General features: G+C 37.1%; 2 protein-coding genes across 5 annotated transcripts in view; one reads left to right on the top strand and one right to left on the bottom strand.

The window, feature by feature from the left end:
* Positions 1-5,035, top strand: part of CCDC175 (coiled-coil domain containing 175) — an 82,507-nt gene extending 77,472 nt beyond the window's left edge. Inside the window, exon 20 of the mRNA XM_089907775.1 lies at positions 4,889-5,035. Coding sequence (XP_089763901.1) covers positions 4,889-4,989 — 101 coding nt within the window. The 3' untranslated portion in view covers positions 4,990-5,035. The remainder of the gene's footprint in view (positions 1-4,888) is intronic.
* JKAMP (JNK1/MAPK8 associated membrane protein) lies at positions 4,457-23,811 on the bottom strand. Of its 4 annotated transcripts, none has more exons than XM_022570452.3 (7): positions 23,707-23,811; positions 21,638-21,729; positions 20,904-21,058; positions 15,239-15,445; positions 11,840-12,021; positions 8,282-8,358; positions 4,457-6,420 (listed from the first exon to the last, which is right to left on the bottom strand). In XM_022570452.3, exons 1-7 carry the CDS (start codon positions 23,708-23,710, stop codon positions 6,202-6,204), a joined length of 936 nt encoding a protein of 311 aa, XP_022426160.1. In that variant the 5' UTR covers positions 23,711-23,811; the 3' UTR covers positions 4,457-6,201. The 4 variants fall into 4 exon arrangements, with proteins under 4 accessions (XP_022426160.1, XP_089763899.1, XP_022426161.1 ...); XM_089907773.1 differs by having other exon boundaries at positions 21,638-21,761; positions 23,707-23,801; XM_022570453.2 differs by having other exon boundaries at positions 21,638-21,711; positions 23,707-23,725.
* Between the last annotated feature and the right edge of the window lie 33 nt (positions 23,812-23,844).

The following is a 23,844-nucleotide window of genomic DNA, read 5'->3' as shown; positions in this document are numbered from 1 at the left end:
TATTGAACATCATTTTCCCTTTTCTTCCTGAGCTGAGTTTAGCATTAAAAACAGCAACAGCATTAAAGACAGCAATAGTTGCTGTTTTCTAGTGATGCCTTCTGGGGCTTCTGAGATGATAACACATCCTATGCAACACGATTGACTCATGAGCAAGCAACCCGGGCTCTCCAGAGGAATATCATCCTCAATCCCTAGTCTAGTGTCATGTTAGACACAAGGGCTACAGAACTCCTTCCAGATCAGGGCTGCAGTTAGAAGTGAAGGTGAATCCTCGCACAGTACAGCCCAGAGGTCCCAGGGCTGGAATCCCTTGGGAAGGTGGGATGGTGGAGGTAGAAGGGGCTGGTGAGAAGGAAGGAGAATAGAGCGTAGGGGAGAGATGGAGTGGTGAAATGAAAATAATGTCATCTGGCAAGTGTACAGATCTGTTAGAGGTTATTAAGGTTTAAAAGCATCATCATTAGAAAAGCAATATTAAAGGTGGGTTGTAGAAAATTTACAAATAAGATGAAATAAAAGTAAAATGAGAGAAAGTGGTACAACTAAAAACATCTCAATATTTGGTAAAAACCAATATTCTGAGGGTATTGCTTGACAAAAGAAATAATGTTTTAGCAACCAATAAGGAATTTTGTGGGTGAACCTTCTTATCAACCTAAAAGCTGTCTTGATGGTCCTGCTCCAGGTTGGTGATACCTATTATGTCTTAGTGCATAAGGGTCCCTGGTGAATCTTGCTTAACTCTGCATTTTCTTTGCTAGGTCAGGCCATCCCTAGCAACTGTAGAGCAAGCAGAATTTTAAGAGCCAAATCATCTCTAGGTGTCAATTGCACTGTTTTCACACGAGCAGATCTTCCATTTTTGTCTGAAACCTGATGGAATCTTTGCATTGGAGCAAAAAAATAGACTATATTGAAAAGCTAAACCCATGGAATAACTAATACCATATTCCCTTTTTCATTTATTTTGAGTACTGTCTTATTGATAACCTATGGAATGTGGAGGATTGCAGCATGGAAAAAATTGCAGGCCACCCAAACGAGAACAAGCTGAGGCATAAAGCTTGGTAGAACAAGGGAGTCAGAGTCACCATCGCTTGTTTTTGCCAGAGATTCAGAGGCAGGTGCGGGAGTGAGAGAGGTTTAGTGTGGGGAAAAAAAGGAAGGTTTCAGGTGTGTTCCGATTGGAGGTTGTTTGCATGGGGAGGCTGGTAACAGGCTGACTAGAAGGAGGACAGCCTATGTGATTGATTAGTAAGCATACTTGGCTTTTCTCTGGTTGGTCCCAAGTTAGAAGAAGGGTCATAAAAGAGGGAAGTTGGTGGTCATTGATCAAGTTATGACTGTTCTGGGCTCATTATATATATGGTCATTGCATGGGTCTATTGTCATGTATGGTGTGGCCATTGTTGGTTTGTATATTCAGTCTCAGCATGGATCTTAATTTTTACTTCCATTTTCAACTTAAAGTATCATGTTCAGAAAAGAGTAGTAGTCGCTTTGAGTGAAAACCAACCCAAATAAAATATAAATAATAGGCCAATTCAGCATGTGCCATTCATTTTTATTTCATCCAAATGGTACAATCATTTAATTAAAATTTAAGTTCATTTGATAGGCAGTCCGTATATACGACTCTTAATTAAACCGTTCTTATTCTAGACAACTGGAACAAGTTCCAGTTAATATTTATTATGAAGTATTGCAAGTATGGAAAGTATTGGCTTGGCCAAAAATTTCGTTCGGGTTTTTCTGTAAAGCTGCCCCCTCCTGTTTTTATAGGGCTCAGAGCTAAGAATGGTTTTTATATTTTCAAATAGTTGGGAAAAAATCAAAAGGATAATACTTCCTGGTGCCAGAAAATTATATGAAATTCAAATTCCTATATTTGTAGATAAAGTTTTATTGAACCCCAGCCATGCTCATACAGTCACACATTACATATGGCTGCTTTTGTGCTACAATGGCAGACACTGACAGGGACCATGTGGCTCGCCACACCTAAATTATCTATTACGGAAAAGATTTGCCAAACCCTGAGCTAGAGTATTGCATCTTCTCCTTTGATCACTCATGGAGTGGGTGAGATTTTTTTGGCAACATGGCAAACCCTAAGGATCCTAGGCCATGCAATGATGAACATGTTCTGTTACACAGTGACCAATTCCGGAAAAAATTAAAATATTCTTTTTGTTGTTGGAAATGAAAAGAATATCACTTAATTTTATAAGAAAAAACACATATTTCTACTGAAAATATTTTCAGTCAATAGATTACTGATTGGAGGAATTTCAATTTAAAAAGCCAGTACTGTTTGCAGCCACTGAAATGTTCCTAACTGGGCATACTGATACTTGAAATTCCTCCTGTTTTTAAGGTTTCATCCATGTTTCACTATTAACACTAAACTGAATTCCACAAGTATTTACCGAATGCCTATTCTGTGCCAAGTACCATGTTAGGCTCTGGGGTTACAGTGGTGAATGAAAACAGGTATAATCCCTGCCCAAATGGAATTCACAGTCTAGTACAGAAGCCGGCAAATGTTAAAAGGCCATAATATTTTTTGGCTTTGTCACCCATAAGGTCTCTGTAGCAACTACTCAGGTCTGCCATTGTAGCAGAATTGCCCCTGTAGTTTGCTCACCCCTGACACAGTGGGAGAACCAAGTATTATGCAAATGTATGTAAAACCTCTTGTCTTAGGAATTTTACAGGTGGGGTATGAGAGCTATGAGAGAACCTTAGAGGGAGAGAGACTTGACCTAGTTAAGGAATCGGGAGAGGTCTCTGGAGAACTGGAAATGGAGCTGAGATGTAAAGGAGGATTTCTGGATTCCCTTACTCCACTTGTTTCTGCTCCTGGAGCACTGGCACCACATGGGCTTTGGAGGAAGGTGGACCTGGGATCAAATCTCAGCTCTGCTTCTTACATGTTATTTAACTTCCACTCTTCAGTTGCCCTGGTTAAATATGAATGCTAACTAACAGGAATAATAAATAATGCCTCAGACACAAATTAGGCACTGAGATCCCTGAAATCTTCTGCCCTCCTGAGGAGATAATAGTCACCCTGGCTCCTTGAATTACTTGAACATCTCTGAGGCACCTCTCAGCTCTAGGATATTTCGCGTTGAAAGTATTCTGTCACTGATGGACTTCTAGAGAAGCCCTTGATCTCTTCCAGCTTAACAGCCCTCTCCTGCCCTCTTCTGGCCACAATGTGTCACTGTGGCCCTGCAGGTCCTGGTGCTCTCCTTCAGGGTCACTGCACTATCTGTATTAGCATATTGAATACCTTTGAGCCCTGTACTAGAGCACATGCCCAGTTACTGAGTCGAACAAAACCAGTCCCTGAAACTGGTCATACACTGTGAGAAGCAGACAAGTGAAGAGATGATTAGAATATGGTGGATTCCTTCTAGTGAGTGGCTATGGAGGGTAAAGAGGCACCTCTCAATCTTTTGGGGCGTTGGGAATATACAGGGATGTCTTCCTGAAGGAGCAGCTGACGTAAGCTGGCCAGGAACAGTAATAGCGTGGCTGAGTGGAGATCTGCTGGGGGTACCAGTTGGCAAGAGTGAGGGATAGGCTTGGCCGAATGTGAAATGCCAGACTTCATCCTGAAAACTAAAATGGTTACTTTTTGCTTTAACGTTCTTTCTTGTAAATTAAAGGTAAATAAGTTAATTCTTGGTGTATACCTAAACCAAATAGTAACTGTGTACAGATTATTTGTAAAGAAGTATTAAAAATAATTTTGTTTTAAAATTCCAAAAATCCCTGAGTTAGGTTACAGATAAACACTTTGTGTGCTAATCAAATATTTTAACTTGATATGTGCTCTACAGAAGACTTCTTTAGGCCAAGAGAGATTTTTAGAGAAAGATCAAAAAATTCGTGTAACTCTGTTAAAGTTATCTTTTTGTTATTGTGATGAAAAGGACTTGATATAATTTATTTTGATCATTTAATTCTGGAAAAGAACCTAATTATTGAAGCAGAATCAAAATTTCAGTATGAAATACTTAAAAAAATCATTCCCTCAGAAATTTTCAAAAGATCTCTTCGAAAAATTAAGATCTGAACTAGGAAGAGAGTTTAGACCATGGTTATCAAACATTAGAGTCACCTGGAGGAAGTTTTAAAAATCCCTCTGCTCAGCCAGACCAATTCACCCTGAATCTCTGGGGGTGAGACCCCAGTGTGTTTTTAGAACTCTCTCCAGCTGGCTCCATTGGGCAGCCAAGTCTTGAAAACTATCGGTTTGAGACAAATATGTAACAATGTAATTGTTATATATTTATCAATTGACCCAAATTAAGAAAATATTTTAACTTTTATATTACCTATCCAGTGCTAGTTAGCAAAGTAATTACTATACACTGTAGCAGCCAGAGTAGTAATACAGTACAAGGATCTAAGACAAAACAAAGCCGAGCTAGAAAAAGGGTTGTTTTTGTGTATTTTTAATGACCATTTTAACAAATTATTTAGTAACATTAGGAACCACAGTTGCTATGAATTGTTCTAGTCTTGTTCTTAAGGAAGCAAATTAAAAATGCAAATATGTATTATTTCCGAAATTCTTTGCATTTGAGGACTTGTAATCATATTACTTGCACAATTTCTCCTTTTGCATACACACTTTTCTGCTAGAAGAGGACATTGGAGGGGAAAATAATTATTAAAATGACTCCAAATGTACTGCGACAAAAAGATAGTCCTGGTAATCAGATGCATGATCCCTCAGCACCACCCCCCACCCCACCCCCGCCCATTATACAATCGTCCAATTGAGGATTCTTGGGGCAATTTAAAATTGTAACTACATAAACCTATATAAGATACATATAGACTTTTTACATTTTATTTATTCCTACAGAAAATAAGAAGAAACAGAGTCCTATCAAAAGAATACGTCTCCCAGTGGTTGAATGTACTATGAAAAAAAATCAACAAAGAAAAACTAACAAAGTAACTTAAAGTATACAACTGCTGTGAATTTAAAAGGTACAAAACTACAGAAAAAGTGAGTGCATTTTCTTTTATATTTTTCAACTGTCAATGGAAGTCTTAAAAGTTTGAGATTTAACAAACTCACGCAACCCTCGCCAAGGAGCAGAAAAAGGAAATAACCTTCTAAAAATACAAATGGATAAACATGGTCAGATTATTAAGTGCAAAAATCTTATTTTGCTCCCAATCATGAGTCTCCTGAAGACTTCAGAGCATAAAAATCACAGCACACGTATTACCAACCAACCACAGGAAAACTTTATGTACTGTATATATTCTGTATTTTGTTAAATCTAGGAAGCCACCAATTGAGATATCACAATGTGACAAAAATTGTGTCTCAGGATTCATAAAATATGGCACGTGCATATATCCTTCAAAAATGAGATATGGGGGAAGGAAGTATATTTATTCATTTGGGAAAGAGACACTAATCTTACTACTTAACATTTTGAATTATTTCCACAATTAGTGTGGCAAATACAATTAAATGCCAGATATTTGAGATTTTTTTGTAGTTAAGCATTTTATTATCATTTTTCTTTACAGGAACAGGAATAACCTGAAGATGTCTTCAACCAAACTACCTAAAACAAAAGACCTCTTATATAAATTAGGCTCTATTTTTGTAATAGATCAAAATACTGTATTGGTGAAAATAAATAGATAACAAAAAACAACATACTTGATTTCCATGTTTGCTATCAGACCCCACAAATACGTTTGACTTTATAATTCAGTATACTTGAAACACTGAAACACAACAGGCATGCGCAAGTATGCCAATGCTAAGGATTCCAGATGATACTTGTTACAGTTTTTCTTAATAAAAGTGGGAACAACACATTGCTAGGTACACAGAAACATGATTTTGCACAAAAGAGCTAAATTGTTGCAAGAGGCAAGTGCTTCCTAATAGGTTTCTAGTGTAATATAACCGTGTGCTCTAAGTGTATGGTGTGTTCTACTACATAATGGAGAATTATGGGATTTTGTATTTTCCATCAAACCACAAAATCTGTTAAGTCAAAAAAAGAAAACAAACAACAAACCCCCCCATAACATTAGGTGTACTGACAGTCATATTCCCATGTATGACAGAAGAGTACTAATACATTCTTTTCTTTCTTTACTTCCTTTTATTAAGAACACTTCTTAGGGTTTTTTGGCATTTTACATTCAGTGTCCATTGGCTCCTTCTGAGAGTATCCGTGAAGGTTCGGTAAATTTTGCGGTGAACAAGTAAAAAAGGGCTGGTGTGGGTACCAGTGCCAAAAGGGGTAGATCTTGCTCGAGTTTATCCACTCTGGAAATGGAGATTATTCCATAGGCATGAAGTAACCAGTGGCTGAAGAGAACAATGAGTCTTTTCTTTCTGACCAGAAGATCATAGCAGTTCTACACAATTTTATAAAAGAAAGAAAAGAGAAATACAGATTATTGGGCTGAATTGGCTAGATAATTTATTACATTTTACTTTAAAACATATTATTGTCACACAAAATCATAACCTCAGAATCCCAGGGACCTAAGAAATCACCCAGTCTTGCTACTACACTTCACAGATGAGGAAACTGAGGCTTCCTACATTCAGCACTCAGCGGCAGCACCAAGGCGGGAGCCCACGTCTCTAAGTTCTGATCTACACTACCGTTCGACCCTGGAAACACTACTGCTTCTTCTGAAAGATCTGAACTGGAAGGGGAATGCCACGTTATGTGCCTTCTTCCTGCCCTGATCCACAGCAGCTGAGCCTACCAGGGCGAAGGAGGAGGTACATACACCCAACTTCCTTAACTCCAGCGTTCCTAGAGTCTGCTGCCTGGATACTTAGAAGGGAGCAGAAATGACATGTGACTACTCTGATTTCCCTTGTATCTTTAATACTGCTCTACAATATACAGAAATTGGAAGGACCAAATTATTATAAAAGTAATATCTAAATGTGCTAATGAACACACTAAAATGTAATTTGCAACTGGTTACTTAGCAGCCTTCCCTCATTAAATGGCTCATCAGCTCACCTAGGGCTTGACTGTCTTTTCCTGACTTGAATACCTATTTCAGATTCATGTACAGAGTGCTAATTGAAGTACATGAATGTTTTATATATGGGGGATTCCCAGCAGCAGAGAAACAAATATGATTCAAGCTAATCGAACTTTCCATAGTAACTATGGATAATAAACAAAAATTCAAAAACTTCATTTTATTCAAATAGCCAATCATTTCCCCCCCCCACATTTCCCTAGAGTTGATAAAAGTGCCAAAACTAATTTGCTTATCTTTAATTATACTGCAAAGTTGATTAAAGATTACCAAGGAGAAATGGGAGTAGAATACAAACGGAAGCATCTGAAAAATCACCGTAAAAATACTGTCTAGTTCCTCTACTGCTAGTCTGCCTAAAAGTCACTATGATTTCTTTCTCATTCTTTCACTAATGTAATAGAAACAGGAGCTTCAAGAGCAACCACTCCAAAATAGTTAACAACTTTCTCTGGGGTGAACTTTTTTATGTTAAGAATTATAAGAGAGCACATATCAACTGTAGTGGGCGGTTGAAAACAGTGCATAGGCACTAGATTAGCAAGCAGAGGATGGAAGAGTACTAAGACATGTTACACTTTTATTCCTTTAGAGTTTACTCTCTAAGAGTTCTAACAGTGGCCTTCCACTGAAATATTAAAAAGTTAGAGGCACAAAAAGGATATCTCAAGATAGGAACAGCATCGGAGCTAATGTGAGTGTTAATAATATGTCCAAATCACCAAAGTATTACAGATATTAGAGGGCAAAAGTAGACATCCGTAATCAAGAAAATAAAATTAGGGACAAAACATAGAAGGGTATGGAATGTACACTGTAATTATTGATGACTGTTAGTGTTCACTGCAAAAAAAAAAAGGCTGGAATTAGTTCTATATAAAATAAAGCATTTTTATGTTTCCTTCAAAATAGTGTTAATAAGGTTCAACATTTCAATAATTATACATTTTCTATGTGGATAAACGATGTGAAATGAGTTTTTTCTCTAACATGCCGGAGTTAAGCCTGACTACTTCACTAATTTCCCAAGCAAATATTGTCTAGTATACAACTTTTCATGAACTAATGAGCCAAAAGCCACTGAGTGGCATCGTTTAGCCAAGGATTACTAAAACAGTCAGCTGTAACATATCATATGCACTATTCTCCTATTCAGTTGTCAAATCTATAAAAAAAAAAAGTCTTTAACAAAGGAAAAACGATGTCCTACCTCTATTTCGGAAGCCGACATGTACACAGCCAGAGTAACCAAAGATAATACTAATATAATGTATGGGAAGGCATAGTCTGAAAGACAAACATTGGTATTACGCTGAAAATTAAATTTTCTGAATAAACCATCAAAAAATTCAAACAGTATAATTCTTTCCACAGACAAAAACCTTCTCAACCAGTCTTGGGAGAGAGTGAAGCCCTAATGCTCTAAGGCAGGGGTCAGCAAACTTTTTCTGTAAAGGGCCAGATAGTGAGTACTTTTGGCTTCGTGGGCCACGCAGTTTATGTCTCGGTCACCTAAGTCCGCAGTTGTAGTGGGAAAGCAGCCAGATCATACAGAAAATGGGTGTGTCTGTGTTCCAGTAAAACTTACTTTATAAGTTTGTAAGCTATAACTTATTTATAAGTTATTCAGACAATAAAATTCAAATTTCATATAATTGTCACGTGTCAAGAGATACTACTCCTTCTTTTGATTTTTTTCCCCAACAGTTAAAAAATGTAAAACTATCATTGGCCCAGCTTTGAAGACCCCTGCCTGAAGGCTTCCACTGCTGTAAAGAATTAACTTCTCTCCTATGCATCTCGCACAATACTAGTTATGTATCAAACTTGGGAGAATCGGCAAAATAATTACTCAATTTTCTGTGTTTTGTGGTCCAGATGGGGAACTTCAGTTGAGAAAGGCTATATATAAGAGTAATTCAGCTTTAATTAAAAGGTCATATACCAATAAACCTCAAAGGCTAACTGGATCATTCAGTGCTCTTAATGTCAAATTTCTAGACAGTTCTACTTCAAATACAGTACAGTAAAATAATACTTTAAGTGAAATTTTTTCTTAAAAATACCACCTCTTAAAATGTTCTAAATTTATAGCTCACTAAAACAAATGGACAAATTGAGAAAGATTCCTTGAATTATTTTTATACAATTATTTTAAAACGATTAACTTCAGTTACTAAAACTATTAATCATTCTACAATACAATGCAGTGGAACCTATCTGGAACATTTTCAAATGTTAATTAAGGATATGGCAGCCCGAATCTCTGAATTATCTATGCAGGTCTGATTCCAATTACTAAATAACTGACAATGATTAGGTCCTAACCAGCCATTCAAAAGAATCCCAATTAACTTATAAATAGCTAAACAATGTTGCTAATGATAGTAAGAACTGGTAGTAAAAAGGAGAAAGAGGAAATTTCCAACAAGCCCCGAACTTGTGGGGAGCAGAGGGAGGTTCTGGGCTCAAAGCAGGATTTAGAGTGGTTCTTACTCTAGGGTCTAAAACAATGTAATATTTTGAGCAACTAGGTCTGGCTGGGGGTAGTGCCTGGAAATCTTCATTTTAGTTCTGCTGGTGGTTCAGAGGAAGATCACACTTAAAAACTGGCTTCAATAATACTTCCAAGCAGGTAAAAGCTTGTCACTGACATCTTCCTAATTACCCCAGTGTCTCTCTCCCTAGACCCTGGTATCTTGAGCTACCAGAAGCCTCTTGGTGCTCTACTTTGCTCAGACTTGCTATATTCCCTTGTCATGGACTAAATGTTTGTGACCCCACCCCCCAAATTCTTATGTTGAAATCCTAACCCTCAATGTGATGCTGTCAGTAGGTGGAGGGGCCTTTGGGGTGGATTAGGTCATGAGGGTGGAGCCCTCATGAATGGGATTCGTGCCCTTATAAAAGAAACCTCAAAGACCTCTTCCCTCTTCTGCTATGTGAGGACACTGAAAGAAGACAGCCATCAATGAACCAAGAAATGAGTCCTCACCAGACTCCAGATCTGCTGGTGCCTTTTTTCAACACCATAAAATTATGAGTTGGTATGATACCCTCTGTGACTAATCTCAGCAGATTGCACAAGTTTATACTTAGTGCAAATAAACAATAACTCCTTGATCCTCCTATGAACGTGCTTTGAGTGGAGGCTTGTTAACAAAATGATCCAAAGACTTTCAGTGTGGGAAAAGGCATTTTCCATATAGGCAGCTACAACATAGGAAGTAACACTGTCTGGCAGTCTCCTTAGGTTAACTTTCCAAACCTTTCCCTGCTTTCCACAGCTTTTCCCTTTTCCCCATTTCATAACCAAGAGGTTCTATACAATAGTACCAGTGGCAGTCTAGGACACAGGGATTTGAGGGCTGGCAATGCTTAAATCTTTAAGCCTAGTCAGCTCTCCCAAGCTTGTCTAGGATAAATGACTACCTGTGCTCTTTTGAATATTCCATGAATACCTAAAACTGAATTCACTTCTCACCAACCTATTTGCTTATTCTAACATTCATTATTCATACATTCACTAGTTACTAAGTCAGAAAGCTCCTTTATCGTATTCTCCTCCCATTTCCTCAACCCCTATATTTAATTAGTTACCTAGCTTAGTTAATTCTGTCTTTGAAATAGTTCTTCTTTCACAATGTTTCTCTGCTTTAGGTCAGACAGTCAGGCCCGGCTTATGGCTGTCATCTCTTAACTGATCCCCCAGGTTCTCTTCCCTGCCAATCCATCTTCCACACTGCTACCAAGTTATCTTTCTAAAATGCAAATCTAGTCATGTCACTCTTCCTCCTGAAATCCTTTTAAGAGCAGGTCTCTAGTCCCTAGAGCAAGAATAGCAACCTCAAATACCTACAGAGGTCATCCAGGAGAATGAAGTGGGCCAAGTCTAAGAAAATAGGAAACGGTAGGAGCTAGGAAAAACTATAGATTTTCAAACACTATGCAGGCCAAAAGAAACAATACATCTGTAAAACCAGAATATGAGGGATAACAGACCCCTGACTAGTCTCCAATTTCTTCTTCCCGTGGCCTTATCCTCAGCTCCACCCTCCTAACTTTGAATCAAATTCATTACTAAGCTACATTACTTGCACAGTGATGCCATCTTGCCCAGTTCCTTCAGGCCAGAAGCTTGCCCCCTGCACCCAGGCAGGCTCCATATAAAGATGGTATCCAACATCCTTGCAATGTTCAACGTCACACGTTCAAAAAGTCCCTATGTTCTCTCAGCTACTTATAGCTTTCCTAGTAGTATATGAGCTCTTTGACACCAACTTTCTCTCATTCTTCTTTCGAGTCACAGATCAGTCTAAATGGTTGCTGAATAAATGAATGGATATATTAAAAATATATATTGAGGATTTTTTACTATATCTAAAAGTCTTTCATAAAGGAATTTAGAAAACTAAGACTTAATGGTAAACAGTATATATTATCATGAGTAATTTCCATCTATTACATGTAAAAACCATCTATTATATCAAGAGTAATTTCCATCTATTATATGTTTTTTAATTTATACTCAGGTTTTAAAAATCTTCCTATTGACGTTGTGAGCTTCAAATACAAAGTATTCTCTAAACAGAAATCAGTTTTGATAAAGAATGATGATACGTTTTAGCAAAAATATATACTATGGTTTACTTTCAAGAATAAAAAACAGAAACCAAACTACAGAAAAAGGTCCAAAATTATACTCAGAGAAAATATTGTTTATCACATATAGTAAATATATTTCATTGACTTTACCCAACAAACTTACATAAAAGGCCTCCACCAACTGCCTGAAGCACGGTTAAAATTGGGAAGAAGTAAAGTGCAGCATAAATACTTTTAAATCGATCAGATTTCCCTAACCCACAGGCAATCTTCTTTACCAGAAGAGGTCGGAGCAGCATCATTAATACCAAGCAGAATGCATAATAGATAAATACAATGGTGTATCTGGAAAATAAAATAAAAAATTATAACATCAAAAATATGTTTTAAAATGTATTTTTATCATTGATCATTTTAAAATCAAAGATCCTGAAAAAGGTTTAAAAAGTCTATCCATCGAATATTCAGATTGGTGGAGGGTTCACCAAAAAGACTCTCATAATACCACTGCAAAGTGTATGCTGAGTCCTTTCCGGTAGACAGTTTGGAAATGTGTATCAAAAATCCTAAAATGTTTATATCCTTTAATTCAAAAATTTTACTTGTAGAAATTTATCAAAGGGAAACAATCGGGTATACACAAAAACCTGATGAACAAGCATTTTTAGTGAATCACACAATAAAGAAAACTCAGGAAGAAAATAAATATTCAACAATAGGAAGTTGGTTAAATTTTAGAGTACATTTATGCTGGAATACTATGCAGACATTAAAAATCCAGTTATGAAAGAAATGTTAACAACAAAAGCAACTGTGCCTCATACATTAAGTGACAAGAACAGGCTACAAAACGGCATGTGCATAGAATAACCTTAATATTCTTTAAAAAAGAATAAAAAAATAAAATAAAAAGTGCAGCTGGAAAGACATTTTTAGCAGTGATCATCTTAAGAAATGGAATTATGGATTATTTTATTTGGGGTATGCCTTTTCTGTTTTCCAAATATCCTATAATGTAATTTTTACAACCAGAAAAAAAGTTGCAAAAAGATCTCTGTATCAGCAGACTATAGTTTCTAGCTCCTTATTTTGAATATTTATATTTCTATGCACATAGTTCTAACTTCCTTTCCATGAGGATTTTCAAATTATTTTTTTACTATCTTATACACAAACCCTCTCCCTTGCAGGGGGGAGTCAAGGGAAGCATGGGAGTTGTTTCAAATAACTGACCACATGCCTCTTCTCCACACAGCTTAATGATACCGGGTCGCTGTGCTCTCATGATGCTTTTAGGTCCAGCCCTGTACCATACTGCATTATTTCAAGCCTCTCTTCTTGGATAATGAGTTTTGTCTTCTTAGGCTACCTCTTACCAATATCAAAACAAAATAAAATCTGTCTATTCCTTCAGCTTGTAGTTCCTTAAGAGCTCCAAAAAGACTATTATTTTAATCAGAAGGAAACCATCATGTGCTACCTGTCCTAAAGAACGAGGAAACTAGCTTTTGGAAGCAGATACCTGTTTCCTGCCCCTGCTCTCCACCAGAAGACCTCACCCTCTACCTCCCCGCCCCCATCCATGCCCCTCATATGCACATAGGATAAATCTGACAAGCTAAAGCTAAGTTTTGTTACAACAGTAATTACTGCTCATTGTCAATAACTCAAAGTTTTAGTAAACATTACCTTTTGCAGTAAGTTTCTAATGATAGAAGCTTGCATGTTTTTCCATATCTTATCTAATTAATTTCCCCTCAAAACTATAATTATCAGTAAAAGTATTCTGATATTTTTCAATTTGTAAGGAATTTACATATACCAATGGAGAAGATATCCTCCACTAGTCAATGTAATAGTGTTCCAAAGGTTTCTGTTAATATTGTGCCATTACTTTTTGTTGACTTACAAAAGAAAAAAATCATTATGACTTTGGTAGTCCTACAGCTTTCAGAAATGTTTAGCCCCAGTCTAGCCACATATGTAAGTTTAAATGGTTATGTAAAGTAACATGTATGAATTCAAATGCTAGTGTTATAAAATCTTCTCATACTTTTAATAAAACATTGTTTTGTATAATTAGGAAAACAAGGCAGACAGTCCATTCCACAGTGACTATTGGTAAAGCTGCTAAGAAAAAAAAAATACCTACTTAATTCAAAGATGGTGAACAGATGGAAAATGTCCTAATCAATGAAGTTGTGTGATGAGTCTGACTGAGTGCTGTGACAAGGCTCTGAGGCTACACCCAACTCAGCAGGACAAGTGCTGTAATAAATTAGAAGTGGCTGTTATGACTGCAGAACGAGGGCTGCGAGTACCTATTTGCCATCTCTGTTCTCATATTTTTTGACTCTCCTACTACAGGATTTACAGATATTATAAAAAACACTATAGATGTGAATAGCAGTAAATCAGTCTGATTTTGTTTTAAATAAGATGGTTATACATCTTATTTAAATATAATATCTGATTCAGTAATTAACTTCTCTATATAGGACCAGGTTAAGTTCTGCAAGTCCCCAGGACAATATGTGACAAGAGAATAATCAAAGCTGAGGGTTATAGCTCTATGAAATCAACAAAGAAGATAGTATCAGTCTTTTAGATACAATTTATATATATAAATATGTCTGGTTGTCTCTGTACATATATAAATAATTTGCAGGACTTAAAAGGTAGGCAGGTGGAAAAGATTTTTATAGCTCTATATTTGGATCTCGTTTTTTGTTGTTGCTTTTTTTTGGATCTCATTTTTTGCAAAGTATCTTTTTACATACGTGCATGTTTGTTTTTGACACTTAGTACTATTAAGAATTGCACAAAAAGTACGATTTTGTTGAGCATATTACATAATGGTAACTTGCTACAACTATGAGAATACAAATACCAGACTCTTCTATTATACATTTACTGAGAAAAACACATCAGAATGAACACTAATTCACAGAAATTCTAAAAATGTAGGCCAGGGTAATATTATACAGAATCTTATGAATTTGATATTTAAAAAAAAAAAAAAAGGAACATGAAGCCAAGCACTCTAATAATAATGCCAGCTACTTATAAGTGCTTCCTGTATGTAAGGCATTTATTTAAGTCACCTTATAAGGTATCATTATTCCCATTTTTACCAACAGGAAAGCCGAGGTTAAGAGGCTCTTAACATGTTCAAGTTAACAGCTGACAGACCTGGGATTCAAACTCAAGTCTGTTTTTAGCTCCAAAGCCTATACTACTTCCTGTATGTCAGATATTGCTTCTCTGTTGTATAAGAAAAAGGTTTTCCTTATAATTCCCTTTTTAAGAAACAGATATAGCTTATTTTAGAAGTGCTCAGACATACTTCAACATCAACACAAAAATACTTTCACTTCTATTATACTAAGATGTATTTCTATTTCCTCTTCTCAGACTATGTATCACGTAAAAGAAGAAAATCATTTCTGTATATCTCCCCCAGTGCCTAGGAGCCATTTCGCAAGGCTCAATCTGCTTAAATGAATGAAATCTATAATCATCATTTTTTAAAAAATGATCCTACGTCTAAATAAATACTTACAGTGGGTAGACAGCTTCATGAGTACAGTGCACTGTGGTAACATAATCTGGACTTGGATTGTAAAGCATGGTGTACCAATCAGAAAGCATCAATACTCGACATGAATGGATATAAAGCACACCGACTGGATCGCTCACAAGTAAGGTGATGATAGCTGCCATAGTGCATTCAAATAATGCAGTGATGTGTTGGAAAACGGCACTGGAACTAGTAAAACAAAAGAAGCACAATCACCAGAAAATTCTCAGCATGTTAACTGGCTTTTAATAAAACCTGTGTATGCTTCAAAATATGTATTCTAAAAAGAAGTTTTAACTGATAAATCCTGAAACAAAAAAATCTTCTAAATAGGTAAGTAAAGCCAAGCACATATGAAAACTACTTGAGAAGGATTTAACCTTGTTTACTAAAAAGGGATAAATACTCATCCCAGATAACACTGTGCCAATATTGTCTAAATGTGTAGAAGAGCAGAAATTAGATCTACCTTTATCTTCAGTAACTCGCCAAATTATTAAAAATGTCTTGAAGTTATCTATGCATCATTTTAAATTATCTTAAACATTAAAAGTACATAAAAGATTATATGTAATACATATTAGTTATAAAATATAATAAACATTGTAAGCTCACCACCTAACCCAATAACTAAAACATTAACAACTCGTATCTACCTGTTCCTCCCCATTCCACATTCCTGTCTCTCCCCTAGAAATAACCATTATACTAAATGTTCTTTATTAGTTTTTCTAAACAGTTTTTATTCCAACTGTATTTATACTTCAAAACCACTATTTAGTTTTGCTTATTTTTCAACATGATAAAGTGAGGCAAGCTTTCTGAGATTTTTCTTTCCACTCAAAATTACATTTCCAAGATTCATTGATGGTTTTGCTTATAGCTGAAGTTCAGTCGTTTTCATTGCTGTATAATATTCCATTGTGTGATCTTTCCATTATTTATCCATTCTGCTTCATTAGTAAAATGTGTTGCAAATGTCTTCCTCTCAGTTTGTGGGCTGAATTTTCATTTTCTTTGTGATGTCTTTTTATGAATAGATGTTCTAAATTTTAATATAGTTGCCTTTATCAATTTTTAAATTTCTGGTTAGCAGATTCTCACACTAAGAAAAATATTATCCTATATTTTCTTCTAAAAGTTTTAAGGTTTTGCTTTTCATGTTTCAATCTTTAACTCAGAAGAGATTCCTGTGTCTAAGTTAGTATATAACTTTAGCTTTTCCCATTTGGATATCCAACTATCCCAGCAGCAGCATTTTCTTGAATAGTTACTCTGTTCTCCCCACTAAGCTGCCATGCCACTTCTGCCATATAAAGTCTCCTATATAACTGGCCTGTTTCTAGGTTCTCTATTTTGTTCCTGGGGTCCATTTATCTATCCCTGAGACAACAGAATATGCCAATAATTCTTGATATTACATACATTCTTTTACTTTTTCAGTGGTCTTGGTCATTCTTGGGCCTTTGAACTTCCATATAAATTAGAGAATTAGCTTGTCAAGTTCCACAGTATAAATCCAATGTAGCTTAGCTACCTTGGTCTTGGCTACCTCACAGTACTGTGATTCTGTAAATGAAATATAGGGAGGTAATTGATTTTATATACTTAGCTTACAGCCAGCCTCTTCACTAAACTCTCATTATTTATGATTGCTTCTCTATAGATGCTTTTGAGTTTTCTATTTGAACAATGTTTCAGTTACCTATCACTGCACAGCAAACTACCCTAAAACTCAATGGCTTGAAACAACCACGAGTGATTATTTCTCACTGTTCTGTGGTTTGACTGGGCTCATCTGAAAGAATGAAAAACAAATTCACAGAATTGCTTCCTAGGAAGCAAAACACATCCCAAGCAGAATAAATAAAAAGAAATTCACATTATAATTAAGCTGAAGAATACCAAAGATAAAAGAGCAGCTGGTCAGCAGCCCCCATGTGCTCACAGCTGACAGCCAGCACCTACTCCAGCATATGAGTTACTCATTTTGAACACCACAGCCCAGTCCAGCCTCTAGGTGGGTGCATCCCAACCCAACATCACGTGGAACAGAAAGGACTACCCAGTTGCTATCGGCAGTTAACCTCTGGCCACCCTCCCAACCCTACTGCCTGGTTTGTCACTCTGGCCCCAGCTCAGGGTGGGTTTGCTTGTTTTCTGAAAAAGAAGAGTTCTCGGAGATCCCCCCTTATTCCTGTGAGACCAGCAATGTCTTAAACAGTATGTCTCTTCCAGACTTTAGTTATTTCATGCAGGAGGGTGACCTGGAGCTCCTAATTAGCCCATGGTGTTGGAAGCAGAACTCCTGTGCCATTTTACACAGATGAAGACACAAAATATGTAAGTAAACGTGTACACTTTCATATTATATAATCCAATCTTTTGCTTCCCTACAGAATTCATATTTTTAGAGGCAAAATCCCAACCTCATTATTTCTTGCCATGACTTTAGCAACCTTTTTACTGGCTTCCTCTTCTCATCATGCTCCCTTTCAATCCATCTGCAGTCAACTATGTAATCTTTACAAAATGGAATCTGCTTTTAAAACTCCTCTTATTAAACTACCTCAGTGGATCCCATCTGCCTTTCAGGAAAAATACTTCCTACCAGCCTTACCTCCCACACCTCCTGCCCTTACGAAATTACTTTGTTTCCTCACTGCTCCATTCATCTCAGCATGCTTCATGCTCCACCTGAAAACACGTCACCTACCTGGCAAATGGTGTATCCTTCAAGATCAGCTCTGGGGTTGTCCCCCAGGTCTTAGGAGTATTTCCTAAGACTCCCCCAGCCCCAAACCTCTTTATATCTTGGTCTCATTTAGTCCCTATTTCTCATAGCACCCTCAGCTCTCATTTCTTGGTTATGCTGTGCTCTTTCTTGGCTCTAGACTTTTGCACATCTTTTTCCTACTGTCTGACTCTTTCCTCAATTCCTCTCTCAAAAACTACTCATTTTTCAAAGTTCAACTTAAAGTCAGTTTTTTCTGTGACACCACCCTATTTTGAGAGGACAGAACTGACTTCTTCCCTCTTTAAGCTAGCCTTAAACCTCTGTACACACCTCTCCTATAGACCCTCACATACACTGTGATGGTTTGTCTACCTCATCCACTGGACTGTGAGCACCCACATCTTCATCATCTCTGAATCCCACAACCTAGCACAGCACCTGGCACATTGCAAACATCCCTAAAGACTGTTGCATGAATACATCTGGAAAGCTATAAATTACATAAAAACAAATTACAGAAGAAGCGCAGCTTCTGGCTTCATTACATAAAAACATGTAAGTTCTGCCTATCTCTGCCCTGGCCTCAAAGAAAAACAAATTTAATACTAAACTTTGGGGAAAGCAAGCAGGCCAGAAAGGGAAGTTTTGACTAGTGTCTAGCCCATGCATTCTCAATGGGCACTAGCACTCCCAAGGGGACAAGAATGGATCCTTGGGTATAAAATAATATTACACTTTTAATATATAAAGCACATGTATACATACACTATATAAACCAATAAACAATATATCTGCAATATTAAAATTTTATGGGTAGGTGGAATTGGGGGAAAAAAGGTATCTAAAAAGCTTCTTTAAGGAGGAAAGAATGAAAAAAATGTCGAGAAACATGAATCTAGCCTCAGACAGCTAGGCCTCTGCTTCCTTGATTTTAAGTGCAATGTCTCAGGAAAATACAAGAGATAGTCCTTGTCTTCCTTGCTACCAATTTCCTAGGCAAAGCATAGATATGCAACCTCCTTTTTAAACCCACCTCCTTTCCTGCCTAAGCACTGATCACACCTCTGCTTTACCCCCAAACCAAGGCTCTACCCTCTGCTCTAAAATTCTCTCTCAAAACATATCTGATGTTTTAGTTCAAATGCATTTGGTGAGGTACATCCATTAAACCTACCTCTTCTCCACTCTGGGCTGAGAAGTTCCAAATGAGCAATTATTCTATTTTAGCTCTGTTAATCACATCTCTTTTCTAGCCCTCATCTCTCATCATTCTATAACAGAAATTAAAAGCAGGATGAAAGCTGCTTTAAAAAAATTTTTTAATAGAGTCTTCTGAAAAAGTAATGAATGCTCTTCCAACGTAAATAATCACTGTGGACTTATTAGGTAGATCCAGAAAAGTACTGATTCTACTTCCACCTGACCTTCTTCACTTCCGTTCCTACCACTGGCCATCACTATTTCTTGGACAACAGCTTTCTAATATGTCTCACCACTAATCTGCCCTCCACAGAAGTTATCTTCCTAAAACATACATCCAAGATGCTGTTTCTCTAAACCCAAACCTTCACCAATAAATCATTCACTCGGCAAATACTAAGCGAGTATCTACCATGTGCCAGCAGCTGTGCTGGTCTCTGGAGATTTCATAGAGAACAACAGCGATGACCACTGCCCTCATGGAGCCTATGGTCAGGGGTGGGAAATAACATTAAATGAGGAGACAAACATAACTACAGATTGTGTTGACTGCTAAATACAAAGCAAAAACAACAAAATGAGAGTGCTATTAAAAAAGAAAAATAACGGGTACAGACCTACATTAGATTGGGTCAGGGGAGGCCTCTCCGAGTAGGTGTAATTTAACCTGAGATCTGAAGGAAGAAAAGGCAGCTAGGTAAAAAGTTGCAGGGAGAAGAGAGTATTTCAGGTAGAGAAGAGTTTGGGGAAAGGGACAGGACTTAAAGCAGGAAAGATGCTGAGATGTCAGAGGAACCAACAGCCAGGATGGCTGAAATGTACTACAGTAGAATATGGTTCCTCATTCCCAGTGGGATGAGGTTCACAACATCACCAAGAACTTTCACATTCTGGCCTCAACCCCCTTTCCCACCTTCCTTTTTATCACCTTTCTCTCATATGCAATCCACACTTTGAACACCCAACTACTTCCTTTCCCACTCACAAGAGATCACGTTTCATACCTCCCCGCCAGTGTTCATGCTGTTGCCTCTGCCTAAAATGTTCCTTTTTTGAAGTGTTTCGGATGCCACCAGGCACAATTTATCTCTTCCATTCTTTGTGATTCCACAGCATTTTGTTTATAAAGCTTTTATATACTTTTTGTTATATACTTTTAAGACTGATTTGTATTATAATTAGTTATGTATACATTTGTCTTCTCTACAAGAGTATGACTATAAACCACATCAGTTATTTTTGTATCTCCTTCCCTGATCTTTTCAACATAAAACACAATGCTCAGTAAATTTTCTGGATTTGTTTTAGTATGAGTTTTCATAATTAGCTTGCAGCTATAGCATTTTAACTACATTATACTAGATTACTAGTATTAAGTTGCAAAGTATTTGTTTTAGAACAATAAACAGTTTGTAATCATAGCCAAGTCTTTGTAGAAAACCAATGAAGATAATTAAGAAATAAAAATATAACTAAAATACTCCCTCAGCATCACTCAGAGTAAAACAGACAAAGGATATTTCCCTTAATATTTACTGAGGCATGCCCTAGCATTAAGTTTCCTTGCCACAGTCAAAAGTAATCAGAAGATAAAGGAAAAACAAGTTTGCCACTTTTACAAAAACAGAAGTATAATTACTTGATAAGGTCTTCTAAATGATAGCTATTCCAACATCAGTCCCCCCAGATACATTCATAGAAAGTGCTAACCTCTTTTTCCCTGAGTACCATTCAATGAAGAACCAATGTAAAACAAGAGGAAGCATAGCCATAAATCCAAGATAGAGCCAATCATAAAGTTCTGGAGACTCTGTGCAAGGCTGACAATACTTCTGTGCATTTGTTCTCTGTCCTCTTGGACACACCTATGATATATAAGAACAGTATTTTATGTACAGTTATTATCCTAGAACATTAACACCTCCAAAAAATCATTCACTAAGACATCACATTTCAGTTTAAACATCTGTTTACATGTGCATCTTTTAAAAATAAAAGATAAAGCATAAGTAAAATAAAAAGCAATCTACATTGCATTTGCTATACCTGTATAAGGTTATTAAAGGACTCTATTAAGTTACTAAAATAGTTGACTAATATTACACGAAAAACCTAGTTATTAACACCATATAAAAATTGCAGAGAAATGCTCTGGCGTTGTAATGCTAAATTATTGTCCAAATCACTTTTCTATATTAATAAAAATTAGAAATTATTATAAAACTATCAAGTTAGAAAACTTAGTAACTGTGACCGTCAAGATGTATTATAGATATATAATCAATATGACAACACAAATAAGGATTTTATTAATGCCTCCATATTCTTTTACAAGTTGAATACATTGAAGAAGTTATTCTACATGTGACAAGATTTCAGAAGCAAAAAGATTTTACAAATGAAATAACATACAAATGAAATAACATACAAATGTTAAGACTTACCCCACATTCTCCATATATTTCAGTTGAGCCATTTTTAAATAACAGGGTCTTCCCACAATACAGTCCAAGGCATGCTGGTTGAATATCGACAGCTTTTTAAAAACAAATGCCAGTATAGTAACATCTTTTGTGATTATAAAAAATAAGGTAATAAGAGCTGAAACATTTGGCAGAAATATCTCAACACACTTTCAATTAAAAAATATGTATTAGACAAAAGTCTTGATGCATTTATTTAAAGGTTTCCTTTTACACTGTGACATTACTGAAGGTTACATGGAACCTTATTGCTAATACTGTTCCTTAAGATTAAGGTCCTCAACCAGCAGAGCGGACTTTATGCCCACAACTCAAAGCCTAGCCTGGTATGTCTCCAGTGGCTCCAACCAGCCATTCCCCTTGATTAGATGGTCTAGCCTTTTGAATTTCCCTTTTTTTTTTTTTAACTAGAGGACTAAGAGAGGATGGATACTTTTTATTTTGCCCAGTCAGGACATTAAGTGCGAGCATACACACGAAATCTATTATCACCTTCCTTCATGACAGAACACCCTTTAATACCAGAAAAGCAGAGAGGACATAAGTTCAGAATAAAGGGAAGGCCTTTAAAGTAAATACATTTACCTTACAAGAAGCTTGTAAATTATCCTAACTTTGGTCATTTTTGTAGAGGACAAGTGAAGATTTCACCAAGGCTGTCACTGGGCCTCTGACCAATACTTAGGAACCACTGCATTAGAATCAACCCTCTGATCTCAAGGCTTGGACGACATAAAAAGCAGCTCTTTTTAACCAAAAAACTCAGGGCCTACAGATTGTCTTTGACCTCATCTACAGGGAGAAACTATCGAACTAGTTTTTTTCATCAGTGACATCTGATTCCCTTCAATCATTGACTCATTCCTTCAGTAAACATGCATTAAGTGTCTGATTCCACTGGTGAAGGGCCCCTAAAGATTCACGGAGGAACATGACAGAGTCCCTACCCTCAAAGAACCTACAGCCTCGTGTGGAATAAATCCAAAACAACTGTGGCCAAATGTGAATTAACTTGGGAAATTATGCATTCTATGGCTATTCTTGAACAATCATTTCCCAAATTCTTCATGAATTCACAATCTAGAGACTGCCTGATCCACAATACTCTTTCTTCTTTCAAATTCAAGTAGACTTTTTTCTTTCTCCTTGTGCTTAAGAGAAAAATAGAAATGGCGCTGACTAAAATGCCTCAAGTTTAATATTTTCACTTTTATCAAATTTCTGACTTTTTAAAAAACCCATGGGCTTCTTTACCTTACTTGGCACTTATTTTTAAACCAGTTGTAATCACAATGTTCTAAACTAATAGACGGAAACGAGTTGTTTCAGATTTTTTGAGAAGGCAGAAGGTAAAGAATTGGAAACCTTCTATACCGGTTTTGCATCTAGCAGATGCATAATAAATACATTTGAGTGTAAATATTCTAAAATTTCTCAAAATCCAAGGCCTGAAAACCGGTATGATAAACTGAACGCAACAGCTTACCGTCGACCAAAAAAACCCTAGCTCCCACTGCACGCTCACTTTCCCCTTTGATTTCCTTTAGTAAAGGAAGTCTAGATTTTTTGCTTTTTTGCAACCGTCATGCCCCTTTGTGAAAGGCCCCCCAAACTTAACGTTTGATGCTGAAGCTGGACACAACCGTTAAGCAGCAATTAGCTTCTGCTTCCTTTCCTGTTTTCCTGCACTTACGCCCGCGCTTTAAATTGTCAAGTCAACTCTCAGGAATGTTAAACAAAGGGACCGAAACAAAGGGACTAAGGTGACATTTTGAACAAACAACAAAGGTCTGTCCTTTTCCCCCAGTACGCAGCCAGCGTCCCCTCTGCAGTCGGTCTCCTCGCTGCAGCTTGTCTGGAGCAGAGACTACCCCTATCCCACCTCGGCCCGGCCAAGAGCTGCTGGGAGCAAGGGACAAGGATTCGCCGCTATCCGGAGGCCACCCGCTGTGGCCCAGCCCAGAGCTGGGAGCGTAGGGAAGAAGCAGAGACTAGGATAAATGCTTCCCAGGACCTCGGCAGTCACTCACCCATCGGCAGCTTGTAGGTTTCCTTGGAGAGGTTAGTGGATCAGCCGACCCGGCCGCAGCGCCCGGACATCCGGGCCAAAGCCGCCTCGACGGCTCCGCCTCCTGGTAACCCGGGCGACCGCTCCGAAGCCCCGCCCC

The sequence above is a fragment of the Delphinapterus leucas genome, chromosome 2 (genome assembly GCF_059928025.1).
Source record: "Delphinapterus leucas isolate spDelLeu-1000000601 "Yukka" chromosome 2, BTC_Dleu_Yukka2, whole genome shotgun sequence".
NCBI classification, from domain to species: domain Eukaryota; kingdom Metazoa; phylum Chordata; class Mammalia; order Artiodactyla; family Monodontidae; genus Delphinapterus; species Delphinapterus leucas.
This window is presented reverse-complemented; position numbering and strand designations above follow the sequence as displayed.